Source organism: Zootermopsis nevadensis, unplaced genomic scaffold (assembly GCF_977971745.1).
Source record: "Zootermopsis nevadensis isolate Lab colony 2312 unplaced genomic scaffold, Znev_1.0 Znev_ptg000061l, whole genome shotgun sequence".
NCBI lineage: Eukaryota > Metazoa > Arthropoda > Insecta > Blattodea > Termopsidae > Zootermopsis > Zootermopsis nevadensis.
In genome coordinates this window covers 22,065,864-22,087,834 of record NW_028259192.1, presented here as the reverse complement: position 1 = coordinate 22,087,834, position 21,971 = coordinate 22,065,864, and the positions used below count along the sequence as shown (strand labels likewise).

Genomic DNA, 21,971 nt, shown 5'->3' with positions numbered 1-21,971 from the left:
AATTATTAAAAGTGAGGCTGCAAGACTGGGCATTAATGTCACTCGTAGCCATCTTTACACCACACTAATTCGGCACAAATGGGATGCAAATGAACCACACTCGCAGCATATCAGGGGTCTTAGCAGTGTTGCCAGTCATACAACGAAAATATCCCGACTTTTTTAAATTTCCCTCGAAAATGAAGTAGAGATAAAGGGAGACAGAAAAACAAAGGAAAGACGAAATGAAAGGGGAGGAAGAGGAAAAGATAGACAAGAACGAAATAAATACGACGAAGCATAGAAAGAAGGAACTCGAAAAAAAAGAGGAAATTGAATATGAGTTAGGGCTGCTCTGTTTATATTAAGTATATATTAAATCTTGTCCGTCTAATCACAATAAATTCTTATTAAATATTAAAATATTACATAATTAACATTTAAAATATTTAAAATATTAAATGATGTTCTTTATCGAAATATTCGATATTTATTTTATTTAATTTGCGTTCTGCTCTTATGTAACTTGCATTGCAATGTTTGGTTCTTGCTCCACGCACAAGAAATCCACAACTTTCCTTTGTGACAAAACTGTAATGCAACATCTCTGCTATTTTGGAAACAGTTGTTATGATAACAACATCAAAACAAACATTTTGTAACAATCGGTGCACTTATAAAAGTTGATTCTCTTACCCTCAAATAATTCATTCCATCAAAGGAGGTTCTCCTGATACATCAAAAGGCATCATGCAAATCGTAAGTACACTGACAATTTCACGGCAATAACGTTTCTGGTTGTGGACGTATGTATTTCAGAAGAGAATTCGCTGGTGCCACGCCCTGTTTATAATAACAAAGCGAAACTTTGGTGCGTCTGAGGAAAACAAGCTAAGACTAGAGAGTTCCAGGAACTGCAAGATGTTCGCTGACCGAAGGCCAGCTGTGCGTGGTATTTACCTCTAATCTGAAGGTTACATGAAAGTTGTAGGTGACATCGCTTTGCCAGTTTTATAGATTTTATCGTTTTAATTAAAAATTTAATACGCCACGTACACCTCAAGTTTAATAAAAATGCCTTGATCCAAAGCGATGTCAGACAAGAAGAATATGGAGATTAGTAATTAATTTAAAATTATAAAATGGAGTATTTCTGAAGTACCTAGATTACAGAAGGAAAAAAAAAACTTTGTACGCCCCGAAAAATTATAAGATAATATTAAAATTAATCTTAAATAAGTAGAGTGTGACTGGATTAAATGTTTTGAAGCCCGACGGTAAGTGAATGTCCCGACTGTTTCAACGACCGGAAACTGTCTATTTTTCGTTTCGTATGTTTCTCAGTGTAAACAGCGATTAAATCCTTAAACAGCGTTAACAAGTCGATCTTTGTAATGGTGAAGTGCGGTGTTTTCTTCGCGGTACGGTCTGAATTCTTTAATATTAATCAGACGAACTATGTTTCTCAATGTAAACAGCGATTATTTCCTTAAACAGCGTTAACCAGTCGATCTTTGTAATAGTGAAGTGCGGTGTTTTCTTCGCGGTACGGACTGAATTCTTTAATATTAATCAGACGAACTATGATTCTCAATGTAAACAGCGATTATTTCCTTAAACAGCGTTAACCAGTCGATCTTTGTAATGGTGAAGTGCAGTGTTTTCTTCGCGGTACGGACCGACTTGTTATGTAATATTTAGACGAGCTCTGACTTCAAAGGGTCGAGCTGAACTAAAGATTCATTTACTTTCAGGCGGTGTTCATCCTGGGGTTCGCAACCTTAATATCGGGCCAGTATGCCCCACCCGTCCAAACACATCCCCCCATTTTTCCAGCGCAGGTGTACGGGCCCCCTGTACCTGCCCCGCCCTTCGCACCCCTCATACCACCACAGACGACAGGGGAGTGGAGCCTGATACCCCCTGCTGAGGCTCATGTCGGGCCGTTCTGGGAATTCGCCCCCGTATTTTCAGCACCACCGTCGTCTCAGTATGGAACGCCATTTTCAAGAAGTAGCAGGTACCGATAATTCAAAGATTTGAGGTTATGCCGGCAGAAAAGATGTCGATTGTGACACCGTGTGGTCTTGTGGGTGGTTACCAACTGTTCACCTCGAAGATTGAGGCGATATGACCCTTCGAAACGTTGGTAACCACCTAATAATGTATTAAACCTTACTTTAAACTTGAAAGTATTTCAGTTTGAGCCAAGATCGAGTGTCGTGGACAACTTTCAGTTATCTTTCTCTGGAACTTAACCAAAGACGGTTTTATGGCATGTTTACAAAGGACAAAGCGAACCTACATTCATATTTCGCTGGTGTCAGAGTAAAAGGTTACAAGTTCCAAAGTTCATGAAGCGAAAAACAATTTTCAGAATGTTTTTGCAAGACGCGTTTAGTGATCATATAATTTAAACACGAAACCAAGGCTGAAGTGACGGTTTTGCTAAACTAAATGTAATTTGAAATATATTCTGGGAACCAACAATGCATTTATATCCCTGACACCGCCCATTTAATCATATTTCATAGAGGATTAGGTTCTCATTGTTGTGTGTATGTGTCCATTGTTTGCAGATGAACGAGGGCTCAGTTTATCATGCGGTATCGACAGCGTGTTATCGCTGATAAGTTCCTGCTCAACCCATTCTAGAAACTTCTTGCTACAATTTTAAACAGAAGAACGCCGAAGTACGTAACTCAAACGAAAAGACTGATTTTTACTTTCCTTCTGCGTTCATTAATACTTCGAAATTTTCTCAAAATCTGTAAGTAAGTTGTTAACGAGTAGGCCTGTAATGTAAATATTAAACATTATAGTTAATTAAGGTGAAAAATAATCCAAGGAACTTCGTGGGGAAAATGTATTTATATGGAAATAGCATCTAAAGGTCTGAATATATTTGGATTTTTCGTCGAAAGATTTTTTATCAAAATTCGTTGGCAATGCGAATGACACATTATAACCTCAAAACGACAGGAAAGTACTTAAGCTTTACCCACCATGGCAAACTTTTGACTCATCCTTGTGTGAGAGATTAATTCCTTTTTACTCTTTCGTCTGAAACAAATGTCTTCAGTGTGTATGATGGTTCATTGTATTCTTAGAAAGTTTATCGTGAAATAAACCTTGTTTAATTTGTAATAAATCCTAATTCTAACCCATAGAAACCAATCTGTGTGGTAGTGGTTCGTATTTGGGAGGATCTGGAGTTGAATACCGGTCCGAGACCCACGTTTTCTGTGGATTTCCACAGTTTATCCAGACATAATAGGGCATATTAGCCTCCATCCACACTCTTTCCAATCCGTAATCCATCATCATAATTCCGAGGTTACTCGGAAGATCTAGGAGTAGATGGAAGTGTGCTATTAACGTTGAGTTGGAAGTAAGTTAGTTAGAGGGCGTGGATTGGATTCATTTGGCTCAGGATATGGACCGGTAGCGGGATTTTGTGAACACTGTAATGAACCTTCGTGTTCCATGAGAGACGGGGAACAACTTGACTAGTTGAGCGACCATAAGCTTCTCAAGAACAACTCTTTTTTGAAATTCTTTCGTCTGTTTGTTTTATGTGCGTGTGAAATTTGGTGTCTCATCTAAAGGGCGTTTGAGAACAGGGTACTGAGTAAAATATTGTTCCTTTTAGAGAAATGACAAGCGCTCAGACGGGTTTCGGGTTGCCATGGTTACATGGTTCTCCTGAGCCACTACAGACAAATGTTTTATTAGTATTTTCAAACAGCCCCCCCCCTCCCTCCCCACTTCTGCGAAATAATTATCCGCTCGTCATACATGGACATGTCCACATCATATAACCTTTACAGTTGAAACAACATCGTTAAATAACGTAATAATTAATACGTGATTAAGCCGAGGTGTTAAGTAAAAATGTGAGGAGAGCGAGGTGTGAGAATTGGAGACGAGATTTAAGAACTTTCGAATGGAAGTCTGAGTCGAAAACAGGTTTGTGACGGCATAAAAACAAACCCCGAAGGAAAATAATAGATGCTACCCGCTTCTTGCACTGTGATTTATAAGAATTATGTTTTTCAACAACTGTGATATCGGTTACTTGATTTTTATCGTAGTTTCCCCCCCAAATCCTGTTATTCCGTTTTCGACAAAATAGCAATGTGGCAGAGTGAAAGGTTTTCGATCAAGGACTCTTGATTGTATAAAAGGTCCCTTAAATCTTCTTGCAGACATAAAATTCACCACAAATTGATCGGACAGCGAACGGAAAAACACCAACGATGATTCCAACAGTGAGTTCAATCACAGTTTTAAATTGCATTTTTACTCAATTACTTTTGTATCACGTTCTCAGAGATCTGCATGCACAATTTTTGTTGGAAATCATGAAAGGAAGAAGTCACTCGAAGGACGTAGGTATAGATTGAAGGATAATATTAAAATGGATCTTTTAGGGACTAAGGTGGGAGGTTGTGCGCTGGATTCATTTGGCTAAAGATAGGGTCTGGTAACGAACATTTAGATTCCATAAAATTTAGGTAATTATTTGGATGTGTGAGCAATTATCAGCTTATCATAATCGCGATATATTATTTTCAAAAATGACTTTGTTGCATGAAGGTTTAAATATAATAATCTTGGAAAAATTAAGTACAGTGGAACCTCGATATTACGCGGGTTTTGAGGGACACCTTCAGTACCCGCGTTATATGTGAAACATGTAAAAGATATGTAATCGTATTGAAGGACATGTTCACTGCCGCGGTATAACGAGGCGCGGCATATCGAGGTTCCACAGTAAAACATTAAACGTGGACACTGTTCGTGAAAGTACTTCGAAACTTATAAAATTAACAGAATTGATAGATTCATTCGTAAATAATCAGGGTCTACTTAGCAATTAAATTCGGTGTACTTATTGGATCAAATTTAACAGCTTTCATTTGACCGAATTCGATATGAGAGATGTGTAAAAAAAAAAGTCGATTGTACGCTGAGAGTCGATTCCATTTTCTGCCAAAGGAAATGTTTTTGTGATCAAAATGATATTAATTCATACGCATTGTTGAAACAACAATACATGAAACGTGTTGAAGGTGTTGTAAGCTTTCAAGGAATGTTTCAGTTATGTTTATAAATGTGCAACTATTCAATAAAACAATAATATGATTTTGAATTACATCGAGACATCATTGTTGCCAGTAGACAAATGAACATGGACTTCCGTTACTGCCATTGCCAACTCCTAAACAATTTGAATCTGAACCTTTTAAGCTCAGTAGTATTAACAACTGTAACATCGTCATTCTGTGTGATTTCAGGCTGGATTCCTGATGATTCTACTCGCTCTGGCGACTGCGCAGTATGCACCTCCAATTTCAAACGCACCGGCATCGTTCTACGGTCCACCGGCACCACAGTCCGTGTCTCAGTTCTCGGCGCCGGCACCACCCCCACCCCCTCCTCCACCACCACCACCACCACCACCGCCCCCACCACCCCCTTCACCATTGGCTTTTCCCAACCCGACCACGTTCCATATTATTCCTCGAACTCCAGTCACCTCCTATGCTCCCCCATCTTTCAGCCCTCCTCCTACCCCGCAATCAGTCTACGGGGTACCAACTTTTTAAACACGATGTGACGCATGTAAGTTTAAGTAAGGTACAGGTTAAGTTTTTCCTTTTTCTGGTCGCCACGATGTCAGGGCGAATGGAAATAAAATTCCACGTATTCTTAACGTCATACTTGATAGGAGTGAGTGGTCAGGTATTTGCTCAAGCCGCATTATCCCCGAGGAATAATTATCGGTGCCAGCTGGGTAGGAGGTTAGGTGGACGTGTGGCGAACTTGCTAGGAATCGAACACATAAGCAGTCGCTTTATCGACTGAGCTAGCTCCCTCTTGATTACTACCGTGTTTAGCGTTATGGTTGTGACAATGGAATGCTGCCAGTCAGAGGATGCGTGTTTATTTCTCACAGTAGAATACAGCAGGAAACCAACAGCTCTGAAATATGCGCTTTGTGATAACGTTTAAAGATTACCAGAATATTCTGATAAAATGTTCTGGGACGTTTTCTGCAGGGAGGGGTTTTCAGAGGACGACAAGATCTAATTTTAAATGTTATACGACCTTACTGAATGTCACACCTGACAATCGAATATCCGATGGGGTGTCAACAATAGCATATTCAAAAGGAATGTCACAGAGTAGCACGTACAATTTATGGTCGGAATTCTGATTGTCAGGTAAGATTAATTCGCTTAGTAAAATAAACCGAAATAAATAAGGCGTCGATGTTATTCTGGGTTGTGGTACCGTGTGGACGTAATTCCTGAAGATGGAGACAGTATGTTTCTTTGAAACGATGGTGTCTACCTACAAGTCCGTACGTCGTCACATCGACAATTATGAACGGCATTTATGTGTTACAAAACCATAATTAGGAGAAAAATGTACTTGAAGCATGTTCGTATTTGTTCACAGGAAGCCGGCGAGTAACTCAAGAATTCGACACCACAAATGAGAGCATTGTTCTTGCTTCTTGTGAGAAGTGCATAACCTCAATTATCTATTATGTACCATAATTTTAAACACTAATGAAATAAAAGTCATGGCTAGCCAAAAGAAATTTATTACAGTGTAGAGGAAAAAGATAAACGGATGATTTATGTCCAAAGGACAGTTACTTACGGTCATAATGCATCAGTGCTTGGTATTTTTGTAAGTAGTACTCGGTTTGCATTTTGGCATGGCTGCAGGCCATGCTGACGTATTCCTCAGAACCTCCCAACTATGAAAACGTAACCTCAAAATATTACCTGTCTGTTCAAGTCCCAAAATTATTATTAAAATTCTTTATTGAATATTCTTTAAATACACAAGTGATATATCATTTGTTTATGGTGACTCGTTAAGCTAATTCTGATTAGCAGATTTTGCTTACAATCTGAAGTTTTTCAAAAATTCTAACAGTCCATTTGTTACAACTTGTATTTTGTCTTAAATAACAAAAGTAAACGAAGAGTATCGTTAGTATACGACTTGCGTCTGAAAATCTTCAATTTCGCACGTGATCCACATTTTATAAAATCTAAGTACGAGAGCGGGTCGTCACTGACTGAATATTGGCATCATAACAGAAACTAAAGAAAAACATAACTCACTTTCAATTTTCTTTACAAAAGTATAATTTATACAAACAGTATCCGTCACAAAAAAGAAGTTTTATTTATATAAACTAGAACGGACACGAACGAAAATGTTTCTTTCGAAACACACCGCAGTTTTAATGGACAGATATTCCTTGTGTAAATAATAACGTACAACGGATAATCACACTCACTACGTAAAAAAATATTCTACGTAGCATTCATTGCAACCCGAATTTCACTTTAAAACAAAGGAAAAAAGTTAATTAATCTATTTTATACATTATTTACAAAGTCTTTATTCTTTCTTCTCAATTAAAAAAGTTTTCCAGTTACATTCTTGAGCCCCGTGCCATCTCCGCATTATATATATAAAACATTTTAAATGTTCGAGAGTTCTCGCGATGCTGGCTACACTTTCAGGACAGCCACAACTACAGCGCCCTTAGGACCTGTTCCGTCACACAGTGCCAAAGAAACATCTTTTCACCTGACGCTGGCCGTACGAGATGAGATTTGCCGTTTAACACCCTTTCTGTCTCCTACTTGCACTGCACTTGGGGTTTAATCAATCAAAATAATCTTATAAACCAGTTGTTCATGCTTGCATTTTAAGTACCGCACTTGGTGATATAATTCTCCGTCTCGACGTCTTCTTCCTTCGATGACGATAGTTAAATCCCGCGTTCCGCGTCCGGTGATGAAATAAGAGATTACAGGTCGCATAACTTTTTTTTGTTCCAACTCTTTTTTAATTACACCTAATCAACTGTGTCCTGTTAAACTTGCGTGCTGTGAGGTGCCGAAGACGACACCATCGGTTGCGCGTACTCGACGAAGTCGTCGATGAGAACGGGCCACGCTCCTTCCTCGTCATAGTTGGACATGTCATCGTTGATCATCATTGCAAAATCCAACAGCAGATTCCACGTATCCTTTGGAATTGATCTTTTATGATGTTCCTGTGGGGAAAAGAGATGGCGTACAAAGAACGAGCACGATGTACCTCATCTTAATTCCCTGTAATTCTCTACTAATCCACCTTGCAGTTACTGATTCCTGTCACAGCTGATTTGTTTCACATTCAAGTGCTGATGGTGGTTTTTAAGAACTTTGAATTAATTTTTAATTCATTCTCTGCAGAAAGTGTATAAAACAAAAGCATAATGTGGATATCATGTCTGTCCACCAATGTACAAGTTGGTTTGATTTCTGAAACAAATCAACGGATTTAAATAAAACCCGAGGATTGCACGAAAGTAAAGCATACAATTATAGATCTCTTGAGATGATCTTTCTTCAACGAGAAATTTTATCAGTGAACGGCACTCAGATAAATCCGAAACAATGATACAATAACAAATATAGCTGAAGATAACAATATGCGCACGTTTGGATCACTCATCAATCTCACACTCTGGTAGATAACTTATTCGCTGAACTTCTATTATCAAATTTATACGTACACACACATTACCTGCAAAAATTTGCACCAGAGATCTAAAAACCGAAACTTTCCTTGCAGGACGATGTTCCAGTAAGCAATTGCCATTTCAAGGTCAAGTCCTTTCTGACCCGGATTCTTTGCATAATTAAATGTGAAGTGGTAGAAGTCCTTAAACCTGAACTGATCCTTCAGTTCAACCTCTAACGAAGGCAGTCTTGCTTTCAACTTTTCAATACTATCACAACTGAAACAGATATAAAATACGTTACACAAGCTTAATTTCCATTGTCCCCTTTATGATTTCATGACAACGTGGTTGTTGGTTGATTCTTTGGTTATTTAATGGTGCCATTCAAAACATATAAAACAGAGGTCACAGGATTTATAAAAGCATTACAATCTATCTTTTGGAATACTGTGTCAGCAGCATCACAGGTGGATCCTTCCAAAACATGTATTGGGTAGGGGGTATAAATAAATAAAAAATATATATATATGATAATGGGGGAGAGACACCTGGCACTTACCCTATATCTGTCATGCCCAACATGAATTCATCTCTTGTGAACTCACATTGTGTGGCTGCTCTGAACTTCCACGCAATGATCAGAACAAGCTTAGACTCTGGACTTAAACTTAAGTCATCTAAAAACCTCATAATTCCTTCTGCTGTTATCTTATCCGGTTCACCAGGATCTACAACAGGATAAAGTAACAGGTTAAGAAATAATTACATATAAATCACATATTGAAAAAATCCTGCAACCCAAATATCTGAAGTATGTACCACACTTTTTTGTGAGTCAGTAAGCAGTTATCAGCTGTAGAAATTTGGTCATACTGCCCTTTAAGTATCCATATAAACTTCTAACAAACCCATTACATTTCTCTGCACAATTACTGTTACCCCCATTCAAACTTCATGTCCATCCCACTGTAACCTCCTTGATGTAACTATAAACAAACAGAATTGTAGAATTGCCCAAATTGATTTCATTATAGACTTTGCAAGGATAACCTATATAAAGATTTTTTAAAATTTTATAGCTGAGAGTAAATTAAATTACTTTTTTTAAGAACTGTGTAGTAGCTTAAGTTTCTAGGGCAAACTTTAAGCATATGGACAAACTGGTAAAGACATACAGTCAACAGATATGTATAGTACTGTATAAACCATTCTACCTTATATATTCTATTGCTGTATTCAGGCATATTACCCAAGAACAAATATAGGGCTTAGAAAATAATCTAAAACACAGATTTTAATTACTGAACCTCTATATCTTGCAAAAAGCTGCTCCAATTTCTTCTTATCAACTGAAATCTTTGGTTCTCTGTAGTATAAATCAGGATTCTGAAAATAATTATCTGAAGCCAAATCTAATTTCCAGTCGTTCTGAGACAGACAAAATATAGCAGTATTTTCTCCCGTCTGGGTAAATGCTATAAATTTCTTGACCTTGTCTCTCTGTGAAGACTTCAGTTTATGCTGCAAGAGAAGAAACAAATCAGTGCACATGACTGTTAAAAACTATGAAACTGGTTAAAATATCAAGAGTTCCAACCTAGTTGCTACATAATTGTTGTTATCATAGCTAATCCTACCATTTTTGTAAATTTTACGGTCAACAAGACCAAAACACTTCACACTGCCCTTGACATGAAAGTGCGCATGTTTCAGGTATTCCAAAATACCAAAATGAATGAACGGAAGCGTTTGAAGTAACGTTTTAGTTTCTTTCTGACTCTTCGTCACCTGGCGGATATGCTGACAAATACCAAGAAACTACAGGCAGCATTAAATTTATATTTGTTTTGAATCTTGCCTTAGACCAGTTGTAATGAACAGTCAAGTTTCTGTTCTCAATTTTATTAGTGATCGGAACTATTACTAACAGCAAATTAACTACGAAACTTCAAATGCCCTTATAAACATACACTACGTCAATTGTACAGCACGAAAGGAACCGCGTATGTTTAGGAAGCGGTGGTTTACGTTTCGAATGATGTTTATTCACGTTTTATGTACAACCACAGTGTATCAACACGTAATGAGGGGATATGTATATCTACTTTTAATTATAGCCTCAGGTTAAGAAATTACCCGGTTTACACGTATAAGCATTATGAGTTAGGTTTACAACCACTGCCAGTTAAATAAGTGTTATTGCAGTTTAATAGTTTGTCTGGAAATAAGTGTTAATTTACTGCCCAGTATACGTGAAATTAGGTTATGTACACTTATATTACGTAGAATGTAAGGTTAAGAATGGTTCGGAAAAATATTTTTCGTTGGATACCTTCGACTATAATTTGTGGAAGACAGCTTATGACAACAGCCCAAAGAATTCAAGAAGTGCGAGTTAGGTTTGCACCAAGTCCCACAGGTAGTGCTTTATAAGCATTACTATACTGTAGTTCTCTTCTGCGTCAGGAAGATACATTACTTTTAAGTATATAACATTTTCGTATTTCAGGTCATTTACATCTAGGAGGATTAAGAACCGCGTTCTACAATTATATATTTGCAAAGTCACGTGGTGGAAAATTTATATTACGGATAGAAGATACAGATCAAAGCAGAATTGTTCCTGATGCAGTGCGTACATTAGAGAATGATTTACAATGGGCTGGAATTGTACCAGATGAAAGTCCATCCATAGGTGGACCTTATGGACCTTATGAGCAGTCAGGACGCTTGCCCCTGTACAGGTTTGTAGTTGTGAGAGCCAAATATTCAGTGTGATACATAGATGAAATTCATGGTAACCTTACTTTCAACCTCAATTGTTATTGATAGGTCAGTTTGTTGTTGGAAACATTTATAGCTCAGTTTACATTATTTACTTCAATTTATATTATGTATGAGTGACAGATTTAGTTTTGTAGCACTGTTATTATTTTATTGTCATGAAAGTGCAGCAGTTTAATGTGAACTATTTCTCTGCAGGGATCAAGTCAAATGTATACTAGAAGCAGGTGCAGCATATTATTGCTTCTGTACTGACCGTCGTTTGGATTTACTGAGACGTGAAGCTATCAAAGCTAGACAAGTCCCCCGTTATGATAACAGGTGTCGTCATCTCCCAGAAGCAGAAGTCAAAAAACGACTTGCAAGAGGGGATAATTATTGCATTCGTTTCAAGGTACAGTACCGAGTACAGATTCCAACCTACAACTGCTCAAATACAAAGCAGGTGTGCTCACCACTTGGCCATATCAATAATTGATGTATTTAAATCTAATATAGTACAATTAAATATTTTCAGCTCGTGTCAAATGAAGAATCTTTTGAAGACCTTGTATATGGTAAAATAAGTTACAATATAGCACTAAATGAAGGTGACCCTGTCATCATTAAATCAGATGGATATCCAACATATCACTTTGCAAATGTTGTTGATGACCACTTCATGAAAATTTCTCATGTGTTACGTGGCGTAGAATGGCAGATCTCAACAACTAAGCATATATTATTGTACAGGTATGTAACTGTTCATAGGAAATATAAATTCTCAGATATGTTCATGTAGATAATTCAGATCCAAAAGTAACGAGATTTCTTCCCTGGATCGCTGAAAATTTGCTATTTTGCTTTCCAAAGTTTTGATATCATTACAGAACATAAAATATGAATCATATACAGTTTTTAAGTAGGATTTGATGTTCTGTGCCCTCAGAAGATGTTAGATGGGTAGACTGTTGGAAATTATAATCTGTATAATTTGATTAAGAAACTGTTTTGGTTAGAATGAAACATTTGCTGTTTTACAGAGCATTTGGGTGGCAGCCTCCAGTTTATGCCCATCTCCCTCTTATTTTAAATACAGATGGTTCAAAACTATCCAAACGGCAAGGGGACATCACGGTAGACAACTACCGCAGGGAGGGCATTTTTCCTGAAGCCCTGCTCAACTTCATCATTGATGCTGGTGGAGGTTTTACTAAGGATGTGGCTAGAACAAAATCTAGAATATACACACTGCAGGAATTAATTGAACAAGTCAGTAGCTGAGGTGATTTCATCTGAATTATGAGCTTAGAAATACTTTTTATATTAATTGTTTGTTTACTTATTATATGGAGCTGATTACCCCAAATTATAATGAATTTGACATGCATTAAATTCCCTCTTTTGGAATTTATCTATCATATAAAACTATAAAATTTTAAAGTTACAATGTTTTGAAAACTGGATTCTGCTTTCATCATCGGATAAAAATGGGGAACAGAATATCTATCAATTGGGCCCACTGGTTCAGCCAGGTGTGATGCTAGCTGTGAAATTTTCATTTTGTGCGTTACAGTTTGACATAAGCCACGTGAAACCCAGTTCTTGTCGTTTAACACCAGAAAAGCTTCCAGAGTTTAATGGTTTGGAACTTCGAAGAAGACTTGCAGATAAAGAGGAATCAGCAGTGCTGGTTCAAGAAGTTAAAGAGTTGGTTTCAAGAACATTTAAGGACAGGTAAAAATGCAGAAGTAGCCGTAAGTGACGCAGTTGATACAGGAATGGGAGTATGTTTGGCAGTAGACTCTGACTGTAGCTCCAGAATCAATAAGTATACTGCTTCATCTAGTACATTTTCATTAATTTTATTTAATTTTTCAGTTATTTCTCATTATTCCTCTTTTTAAGAGTATGATAGCTGAGACATAAAAGTGACTGGCTACATACTTGACAGCTAGGGTTTAATTTCCAAAATGGAGAATACAGTATACATGTGCGATTAAATAATTTATATAGCATTACTTTCAGCCAACTCTGTTTTCGTAAGTGATAACTTTTGACCATTGATCATCAACTATAGCCACAACATTAAGCAAGTGATTGTAGCACATTTTTACAAGTTTTTTTCTCTCAATAGTATTGTGTCGCGGTTTTATAACCATGAAGGTTTAGTATTACTGGATTTCTGGACTCTGACCATTGTCCGCCATTCAAAACAGAACGTTTCCGGAACCGCTCCGAGTATGTATTCTCCGGCTTTTCACCCAAGAACTGAGATTGCATTTTATCCAATGTTTCTTAACTGACCATTAATCATTCTTGCATTTCATTTGACACTAAAAAAACCTCTGCAGCTAATACAGTATTATTGAATAACCGAACAATCAGTGATTCTATGATTTTATGTGGTTATAGGTTAGAAAACCAGAAATTACAGCTACAAGATGACCATATCATGTCTGTATTAGTGTGGGGTGAAGACCGCATTACAAGGCTGACTGACCTTGTGAATAGCAATCTTGCCTTCTTGTGGATTATTCCCTCACAGCATGCTCTAGAAATTGTGGCGAGTGAAGCTAACAACATAGGTATGAATCTTATGGCAGTATGGCTTGGTGTGATGTAGCATTCCACACTTCGTTTCACAATGTCTTTCAGGAACTTTTGTTTAGTGTGTATCCCTTCTGTAGGAAATATGTTACTGTTATACAGTGTGTCCACAAAGTCCCTTCGGGGTTTTGAATAATTGTGGCGCACAAACAAATTGAGCTAGCCACATGCGGTTTGCGGCAGATTACAGTGAAACTCTAGAAGATGGTGCTCCACCTCATTGGGGGTCTGCAGGTACGAGCGTACCTAGACAGGACATTTCCAGGAAGATGGATCGGCAGAGACGGTCCAATGCCTTGGCCTCCACGTTCACCAGACATAACACCACTGGATTTTTTCCTGTGTGGTTATGTCAATTTCTAGATCTACAGCTCTAGTAATTTCAGTTAATTAAATAATATTGTATTAATAAGAACAGATGTCTCTTTTGACAGGTGTGTTAGAAGACATGAAGCTGTATCTTTCAAAGTTGCTTGAAACTGAATTTCACAGAGATCATCTAAAAAAACTGCTAAAAGATTTTTCTTCAGAAAAACAGCTGCCATTTAGTAAATTGATGAAGCTTCTACGTTCTGCTGTCAGTGGCTTACAGGTACAATATTCTGTCAGGATGCAAGATTAACTAACAACACAATATTGATCTAGTTCAATCCACTGAATGTCATGATCAAATGGTTTTTGAGGAAGTCCTTGGTTACAATCTGAGTGCTGAATATTTGACAGTTATGTGCGACAAATTTAACACAGACGAAATATATATTTAAGTAATAAGCTCCTCAAAAGAAGAAAATACTACTACTACTGCCACTAATACTTATGAATAACATTTAAAATTCCATTCTGTAACATGCTACTCTAAATTCACAAGAAATGTTGTGCTATTTAAGACGTTCATTTTTTTTTTACTCGTAGGAAGGCCCTGGTGTTGCAGAGATGATGGAGATACTTGGACGGGCAAGTACGTTAGCTAGGTTAGACCATGCTGTTACGGTGCTGAAAACACTGCAGACAAGTAAGTAAGAAATTACAACACATTTTGAACATTGTGTGAGTTTCTTCAGACTGCAAACAAGGTTGAATTCTGAGTAGAGCTTAAGTGTAATGTAAAGTAAAAGCCTGTAGTAACAACGTGATGGTATGCAGTATGGAATTTGTTAATAAAAATATTTCAGTCAGCAAGTTTTAAAAGAATATACTTATTTTCTATTCTTCAAATATTATTTTTTTTTGAAACTCTCCTCACATATTATTTAACCATTCACATACGTAGATTTAAAAATTCGGAAATCATAATTCCCGTGTTGAAACACGACCCGCATAAGAATTTAATCTTTTATACTCGTGTCTGATTTACTGTCTAAAATTAAATAATTAATTAATTTATATTTTATATTAGATTTAAGGTTTTACCTATAGTGAGAATTCACTTTGTGATTTTCTGGTTTATGATGCTGTGTAGGGTAGGTGATTATAAATGTTTGGCAGGAACCTATCACTTCCATGCTCAGAGTAGAAGTGAAGATGTGAAGAAATTGTACGGCAAACAACTTTTATTTTATGCTCACGTGAGTAAAAAAATGACCATCTTTTGATTTGTCTCAGTTGCAGTTGAGACAGACCGCTTCCAACATCATAGTGTAAAGAAAAATTGCACATCTACAATACAATACAATATAGAATTCTTCATCTTCTTCTTCTCCTTCTAACATTGTTTCTGTCTGCAGAAATATGCAAACTGATACCAGACATTTGCCCCAGGTTTTGCAGGCGGCAGTGGAGACTCAGCTGTCTCTAAACGTAAGCTGTCACTCGCACTCATCCCTTCTGTGCGATTTGTAGCGATGGAGTTGGATGCCATTCTTCAACTCTTCATCACAGATTACTTGAGAATGACCAATAATCTCATCACTGGGTGATGTCTCCCATTTAGTTTCTGATGGTGGAGATGTCTTGAGACTTTTTTGTACTGACAGATGGTTCAAAGTGTTGCATGACTGCGACTGGCTTGTAGGGACAGTCGCTAACAGACCTGGCGGAATGAAAGACAGACACATTAGCACTTTAATATAACTGTAAGAGACCTAAAATATAAAGATTATCAGAGTATGGTTGCAATGTAATTTAAGGTTACTGTAACCGTATTCCCCCAGTTGCATAGATAGTGAAAAAAGGGGATTACAGTGATATTGCTTGTGACTCTATTCGAATTAATTTTAGATAAGATTCACGTTTCACAAGTGGGATCCCATGTCTGCTCCAATAAAAATGGCCAAGTCGTTCGATTAGAACGAGAAATAAAACATGTCTCTAATTAAATTCCAAAGAAACCTTAAATAGGGATATTTATAGACCTTCAAATTTATTTAGAATTTTATTTTACAGAAGCAACAGAGTACATATGACTAGCTTAAAAATGGCCATAGTCTGAAAAAAAATTAATGTTATTTTTTAACATTAACCTACCAGGCCCTCTGTATTTGCTGAGTTGCTGATAAACCTGCTTCATACGTTCAATGTTGGTTCTACTGGCAACCGCGTGGTTCACCATAGGAAGGGAATATTCCTTCCCAATGATACATTTTGCTGCCTTCTGGACAGCTTCAGGTGCGTTCCATGGTTCATGGATATAACGTGTCGGAAAGTTTTTCAGGACTGGCAGATACTTTCTACAAACACGTAAACACGTAGTCATTAAGCAGACGGCCGAGAATAGGAACAGCTCATTTGGCCAGAGGCATGACCGCAGTTCAAATCTGTATCGCTCAGAGTGAAAGTTACCCTGTGGCACCATCTCTGAATGAAAGTATTAACTAGAAGAAATGAAAGAGAGGTCTGTTCCAGGAATGAAACCCTGTACTGTATATGAAGAAAACTTAAAATTGTAATGCATATGCAATTTCAGAATCACGTTTCTTACAGTCCAACACCATCTGTTGACAGAAACAAGAAGCACAAGCGTCTCCAAGGTATTTCTAATGCAATAGAACTAATAGTCACACTATTCATTGGGTGTATTGATATGTAAAGAACAACAAAGTTTTGGGCAGTGGGACATGTTTATGTACAACATATTATTATGATTCCTAGCATAAATGTGTTAACTTGCCTAAAAAGTGTGGAACAGTTACAATAACCGTAAAATCTTACCGAATGTAATCTCCATTAGGGTCAGCCTTGCGTCCAAAGCGTACTGGACAATAGCAGTGAAAGAACTGCTGGAAAAAGGATGAACATGACAGCCACATCCACATGCCAGCGTTAACCGACCAATCAGCATCTAGCAGAAGCTCTTCAAAAACCTGTCCAACATACAAATAAACTAATATTAACGACAAAACATTGACTGTCATATTTTTTAAGAAAAGTGCCATGGTTTAAACAATCATTCATTATTGATGAAGATGATGTTTGGGTTTTGGCACCCTGTATACTCGCCAGGGAGTCCTCACAGCCATGAATATTATATTACCTTCATGCCTTCTTCCCAAGAGATCCAGAGGTCTCCACGTGTAAGAAAACATGCAACGGCATGCCGTGCCAAGTGATGGATCCACCCTTCTTCTCGAAGTTGCGTCATTATGGCGTCAATCCACGGAAATCCAGTCTGACCCTAGAAAGACGAAAACATTACTAACACAAAACAAAAGAATACAAGATTTTTGTAGCATTAGTCGCCCATCTGTCTACTTAAAACTCATTTTCACAAAAAAGTTTATACAGGCATAGGTATTTTAATACTAAGTTTAGGAGGACTGATAAAAACTTATTATAATCAATATTACAGTAATTTATGCTCATTATAATATACAGAACACATTACAGTGCCAACATTTGCAGCAGAAACATGGACGTAAAAAAGGAAGATAAACACATGCTACGAACTTCGGCATTACGATTTCTGAACGGCAATGGATCGAAGACAATGAGATACAGAACTGAACGTACATTTGCCCACTTTGCAAGAGCTTCGGCATTCCTGTCCCACGGAATCTGGACGCAAATAGGATTTCCATTCATTCTGTCAAAGTTTGGGTTCTTTGTTGCCGCACAATAGAAGAACTCACGCCACAGAAGCTGACCATGGAGGGAGAGAGGAGGGCATGCCTTCTTGATCTATAACAAACGGTTGAAAAAAAAATTATACATCATCAAATAATGCTTCTGGATGCTAGTACAATATATAGAAAACAATGAAATTTACTTCCCAAAATATGATGGCCATCTGTTGTGCCGAACACCTAATTAATAGTTCAGATGATGTCTTCTGATAGTGTGAAGGCTGACGGATTTGGAACACAGAACCTCGAAGTGTTATATTTATCGAGCTGTTGGGCTACGGACAAGTCCCGTGTAATTGTCATGCAGTCATAATGACAGACGTGTAAAATGATTTATATCGACTGCATTATGTACCTTTTTATACAGGTCAGTCAGTTGATAGTAGAACAGTCTCGTAGAAAGGCAACCAAACCTTAGGTATGGACTCAGCCCTGTTTGGCTAGCAAGTAACGACTGGGGTGTCATTTTGGGGCGACCAAATGACGCGACCCAAGCCTTTCTCTCGAGATGCCTTTCCAGCCTTGCCAGTGCCTCCGATTCTCCGCCTTGCCATACTGGTGGAAGCAGACCGTCTGTATCGAAACCTGTAACCAGAAATTATACGTCACATCTCCGCATGGCGAAACAGCCCGTACCATGGTCGAGATTTAAACAAGAAAATAAGGAAATGCACGTCAGATACAAAGACATATTGCAGCATCAGGTCACCCATTTCCATATGAACCAATCAAATTAGGTGAATGTAAATGAGAATTTCTTTTATAAGATCAGTTCCTTAAGTCACTTACCATTTAAAGCAAGTTAAAACAAATAAAAACATCGCTTATAAGCACCGAGGGATACAAACTAACCTAGTTCTTCCAGCGTTGGAACACCGTACTTGTCATCGTGATCTTCTGCAATAGGAGTGTAAGCGCTATCAATAAACTTCTGGTTGATTGTTGGTTCTGCTTGTGGTGGGGATCCCATGGATGCCACTACTTTCTGGAATTGATGATATGTCAGTGGGGCTTTCCCGCCATTCTTCTCGATGATACTAGAAGGGATCAAAAAGTGGCCAGGATAATCAGTACGATGTGTTAACCGAGGTATGATGAAATGAATGTGTAAGTAGTTATACCAGTTTTATAATCCATCATCATTATAAATTATGAAATCTTAAACAATCTAAGAATGTGGATTTACAGTAAAATTTGTTCACAGATGATTTTAGTAATAATTTATGAGACTTATATTAAAAATTAATGCAGGTGTCAAATGTGATATAAAATAATGTTGTATAATTAATAATATTAAGCATCATGTAACTTTGCCATGAAGAGAAATTCCAAAGAACTTTCATAAAACTGTAACAGAATTAAATACATACAATTTACGTTATCATTTTATTCTTAATTAAGAAGGGATCTGGTCTGAAATGAATTAAGTGATGATTTCAAGGTTGCCAAAAGTTATTGAGGACATTTGCAGGACTTCCATTACGTAAAAGTTGGATTTTACTGGAAGCTTTCTTTGCTATTTCTGTGTAGCAGCACCCCTGAAGAATATACTAGAAGCAGGAAAAGGATAATGCGGAAATTTGTTCCACATCCATCAAAGCACTGGTTGATGAGTACTAGCATAGCTGAGACTCTTACTTTTGAAGTTTGTACAAGGTGTGAGAAACTCTTGACATGACAGTAATGCCAAGTTCTTTGCACATAGCCATTATATTCTGGTCGCGGACCCGTCCAAAAGGCTCCGGATCCTCTTCGAATGTCAGGTCTGTAGTGTCCCATTCCTAAGAAATGAGTAAAATATTATAATACTGTCTGTGAAATGTCTAAAATACCTCTCTGATTGACTGTATCTTTAAAATTTGACTATTTTTCCCCCTTTGTTTCAGAAATATTTCCTCCTGGAAATTTTTCATGTCAGTATTACCTTGAATAATTTTGGAAGCGCATCTGCAGGTTGTCCACGAATTACAAATAAACGAGAGTTGAGTCTGCGTAAACTCTGGTCCAGATCTTCCAGACACTGTAGTAGAAATCTGAAAAAACAAAAATCTCATGGAGTGGGAACCTTCAGGTTCAAAACCATGTGTTAATATGTGGTATTTGTATTGATATCAAATACTTTTCTTGATGTGTTGTACTGATCTGTTGGGATCTCTATGTATACTCAGAAACAAATTAATTTATTTCATACACAACAAACAAATCAAATATTCAAGACTCTTCCACCTGATTCAACAATCAGTATCTCTGCTGTTTGTATCTGTGGGGTTTGTGTGATTCCTTGAATGAACAGTGATTACTACTTTATACAGCAACAATCAGCTCATTTTTGTTATGGTGAACTGTTTTCTTTGTGGTACGGGCTGAATTCTTCAATATTATATAGGCCAGCATCGATTTCAAAGGGTTAAATATAATCAAAATGAGAAAGACTTAATGACCTAGTTTTACAGAGGCAGTACCATTTTATCACGTTGCTGCTGCATATTATGCTAATCACGTTGTCAAGCATCCGTGGCGTCGAGCAGCGTCATAGACGCGGGTGTCTACCCACGTGACGACGTTCAGCTTTGACGTCATTATGGACAGTCATGTAAAAATACCCGCAATTTTAATTCGTTAAATACCGTGGGTGGGGGGAGGATTTACATCAGCTTCGGTACAATGATTACTCTCCCCTGCAGATGATACTCTCCTTCAGGTTATGTCCGACTGTGTCCGTGCGTGGCTGAATTAATGTTCTGAGTGACATTTCAATTAAAACTTGTGCAGTTGTAGGCCCATAGCTTTAAAATCGTGTTTTTTTTTGGGGGGGGGGGGGAAGGTACGTTGCTACGTCGTTCAATCCACACGACATTCAACAATATTTATTTTCTGAACGCAAAGTTTTTTTTTTAAATTTCTGACGTACGTTACGCCACAAGTCACGCACAACTCGAAACTCATGATATCTAACGTCTTACACTTTGAAATATCACGGGTGCTGAAACTCTTGAATGGGATGATGAAGCCAATTAGTCATGATAATTTATGCACGCGTATCAGCAACCTTACACAAGTAGCAGCGGAGCCAATAACAATGAAAGAATAGGAAATTTCTATACATAAAAGTACAGATGTGAGGCACACGAAATCATGGGCTATCGCTCATCCACTTCGCCACTGCATTACGCAACCCCTCTTGACCTCTGACAACAGTCTGTACATATTTAATAACAAGATAGTGGCTATAAGACTTTTCAAGAAACTTGGTATGGACGTTGTGCCACATGCGACCAAACAAAAAATTCAAGAAGTTAGTGAGACTGTACAGAGTATTGGTTATCAGTATAAACTGTCGTCCTTTACATACACTGGTAAGGGAATAAGAATGACAGCGTAAATGTTTGTCACCGTGAAAGTAGCGTTTAAAACATCCAACACTTCCTGAGAGACAATTATTACCTCAGCTGTTCTGGGAACAACGGATTAATCTGATTTCAGTCCCAAAGACGTCTAAACACCTCTGTTTCCATATGCTAATAAGTGACGTCAGCGTAACAGAAAACAAAAGCGCATATGTACTTACCTCCATTTGTTAATTCCTACATTTGAGGATCCAGCAAACCACGGATCCAGAATGAATACGCAACGGAATGTTGTAGCGCATTTTAATCCTTCACGTAAACTTGGATTGTCATGTAAACGAAGCCCCTTTCTAAACCAATGTACGGTATGCTTTGCTTTTCCTTCACTCATCATTAATTTAGCCAGGACACCGATAATTAACTGTTCGTGACACACTGTTCATCTTGAAAGCGATCACTGTAAATAGCTTTGGGAAACTGCGAAACAAAATGCATAGCATGCACGGCTTAAAATCTTCCACATCGCAATTCCGCCAGCAACTGCTACATTGACACCATTGACACTGCACACTTGAGCTTCCGCACCGCCAGCAACGTGACTTTGGACGTCAGCTGTAACGTAATTGGTGAAACTAATCACGTGGTATATTCTAGTCACGTTGAATA

The 21,971-nt window shown here is 37.7% G+C and overlaps 4 protein-coding genes and 1 long non-coding RNA gene across 8 annotated transcripts; 3 read left to right on the top strand and 2 right to left on the bottom strand.

Moving 5' to 3' along the window:
- Positions 1–3,373, top strand: LOC147871262 (uncharacterized). Of its 2 annotated transcripts, none has more exons than XR_015532506.1 (3): positions 1–738; positions 1,734–1,999; positions 2,559–3,373. It is a non-coding gene; the product is annotated as an uncharacterized LOC147871262 (long non-coding RNA). The 2 variants fall into 2 exon arrangements; XR_015532505.1 differs by having other exon boundaries at positions 1–924.
- Positions 3,374–4,151: 778 nt separating this feature from the next.
- LOC110830344 (uncharacterized) lies at positions 4,152–6,607 on the top strand. 2 transcript variants are annotated; one of them, XM_087340755.1, is made up of 3 exons: positions 4,152–4,250; positions 5,280–5,607; positions 6,448–6,606. In XM_087340755.1, the coding sequence occupies exons 1-2, from the start codon at positions 4,239–4,241 to the stop codon at positions 5,589–5,591; spliced, it is 324 nt and encodes a 107-aa protein (XP_087196881.1). In that variant the 5' UTR covers positions 4,152–4,238; the 3' UTR covers positions 5,592–5,607; positions 6,448–6,606. The 2 variants fall into 2 exon arrangements, with proteins under 2 accessions (XP_087196881.1, XP_087196880.1); XM_087340754.1 differs by lacking the exon at positions 4,152–4,250 and adding an exon at positions 4,292–4,370 and having other exon boundaries at positions 6,448–6,607.
- Positions 6,608–6,803: 196 nt separating this feature from the next.
- SCCRO (defective in cullin neddylation 1 domain containing SCCRO) lies at positions 6,804–10,320 on the bottom strand. The gene is made up of 5 exons (XM_022065130.2): positions 10,165–10,320; positions 9,835–10,048; positions 9,087–9,255; positions 8,590–8,803; positions 6,804–8,074 (listed from the first exon to the last, which is right to left on the bottom strand). The coding sequence occupies exons 1-5, from the start codon at positions 10,165–10,167 to the stop codon at positions 7,892–7,894; spliced, it is 783 nt and encodes a 260-aa protein (XP_021920822.1). The 5' UTR covers positions 10,168–10,320; the 3' UTR covers positions 6,804–7,891.
- A 212-nt stretch (positions 10,321–10,532) lies between these two features.
- On the top strand, positions 10,533–19,334 carry GluRS-m (putative glutamate--tRNA ligase, mitochondrial). Of its 2 annotated transcripts, none has more exons than XM_022065128.2 (9): positions 10,533–10,650; positions 11,037–11,271; positions 11,510–11,705; positions 11,829–12,043; positions 12,334–12,562; positions 12,867–13,027; positions 13,706–13,878; positions 14,335–14,492; positions 14,813–19,334. In XM_022065128.2, the coding sequence occupies exons 1-9, from the start codon at positions 10,533–10,535 to the stop codon at positions 14,918–14,920; spliced, it is 1,593 nt and encodes a 530-aa protein (XP_021920820.1). In that variant the 3' UTR covers positions 14,921–19,334. The 2 variants fall into 2 exon arrangements, with proteins under 2 accessions (XP_021920820.1, XP_021920819.1); XM_022065127.2 differs by having other exon boundaries at positions 10,614–10,946.
- On the bottom strand, positions 15,433–21,908 carry LOC110830314 (cryptochrome-1). The gene is made up of 10 exons (XM_087340752.1): positions 21,527–21,908; positions 19,883–19,991; positions 19,597–19,739; positions 18,811–18,995; positions 18,314–18,543; positions 17,846–18,013; positions 17,370–17,510; positions 17,048–17,199; positions 16,364–16,566; positions 15,433–15,929 (listed from the first exon to the last, which is right to left on the bottom strand). Exons 1-10 carry the CDS (start codon positions 21,697–21,699, stop codon positions 15,706–15,708), a joined length of 1,728 nt encoding a protein of 575 aa, XP_087196878.1. The 5' UTR covers positions 21,700–21,908; the 3' UTR covers positions 15,433–15,705.
- Between the last annotated feature and the right edge of the window lie 63 nt (positions 21,909–21,971).

Excerpts from the sequence above, each read along its gene's own strand:
- GluRS-m (XM_022065128.2), top strand. The coding sequence starts at position 10,533 with ATGTTTAGGAAGCGGTGGTTTACGTTTCGAATGATGTTTATTCACGTT. Across the intron at positions 13,028-13,705 it reads TCAAGAACATTTAAGGACAG|GTTAGAAAACCAGAAATTAC; the intron begins GTAAAAATGCAG and ends ATGTGGTTATAG. Across the intron at positions 14,493-14,812 it reads CTGCTGTCAGTGGCTTACAG|GAAGGCCCTGGTGTTGCAGA; the intron begins GTACAATATTCT and ends TTTTACTCGTAG.
- LOC110830314 (XM_087340752.1), bottom strand. The coding sequence starts at position 21,699 with ATGATGAGTGAAGGAAAAGCAAAGCATACCGTACATTGGTTTAGAAAG. Across the intron at positions 18,996-19,596 it reads ACCTTGTACAAACTTCAAAA|TATCATCGAGAAGAATGGCG; the intron begins GTAAGAGTCTCA and ends GATCCCTTCTAG. Across the intron at positions 18,544-18,810 it reads TCCAACGCTGGAAGAACTAG|GTTTCGATACAGACGGTCTG; the intron begins GTTAGTTTGTAT and ends TTCTGGTTACAG.
- SCCRO (XM_022065130.2), bottom strand. Across the intron at positions 9,256-9,834 it reads GCTTTTTGCAAGATATAGAG|ATCCTGGTGAACCGGATAAG; the intron begins GTTCAGTAATTA and ends ATCCTGTTGTAG. Across the intron at positions 8,804-9,086 it reads TTGGGCATGACAGATATAGG|TTGTGATAGTATTGAAAAGT; the intron begins GTAAGTGCCAGG and ends TATCTGTTTCAG.
- LOC110830344 (XM_087340754.1), top strand. The coding sequence starts at position 4,344 with ATGAAAGGAAGAAGTCACTCGAAGGAC. Across the intron at positions 4,371-5,279 it reads GAAGAAGTCACTCGAAGGAC|GCTGGATTCCTGATGATTCT; the intron begins GTAGGTATAGAT and ends GTGTGATTTCAG.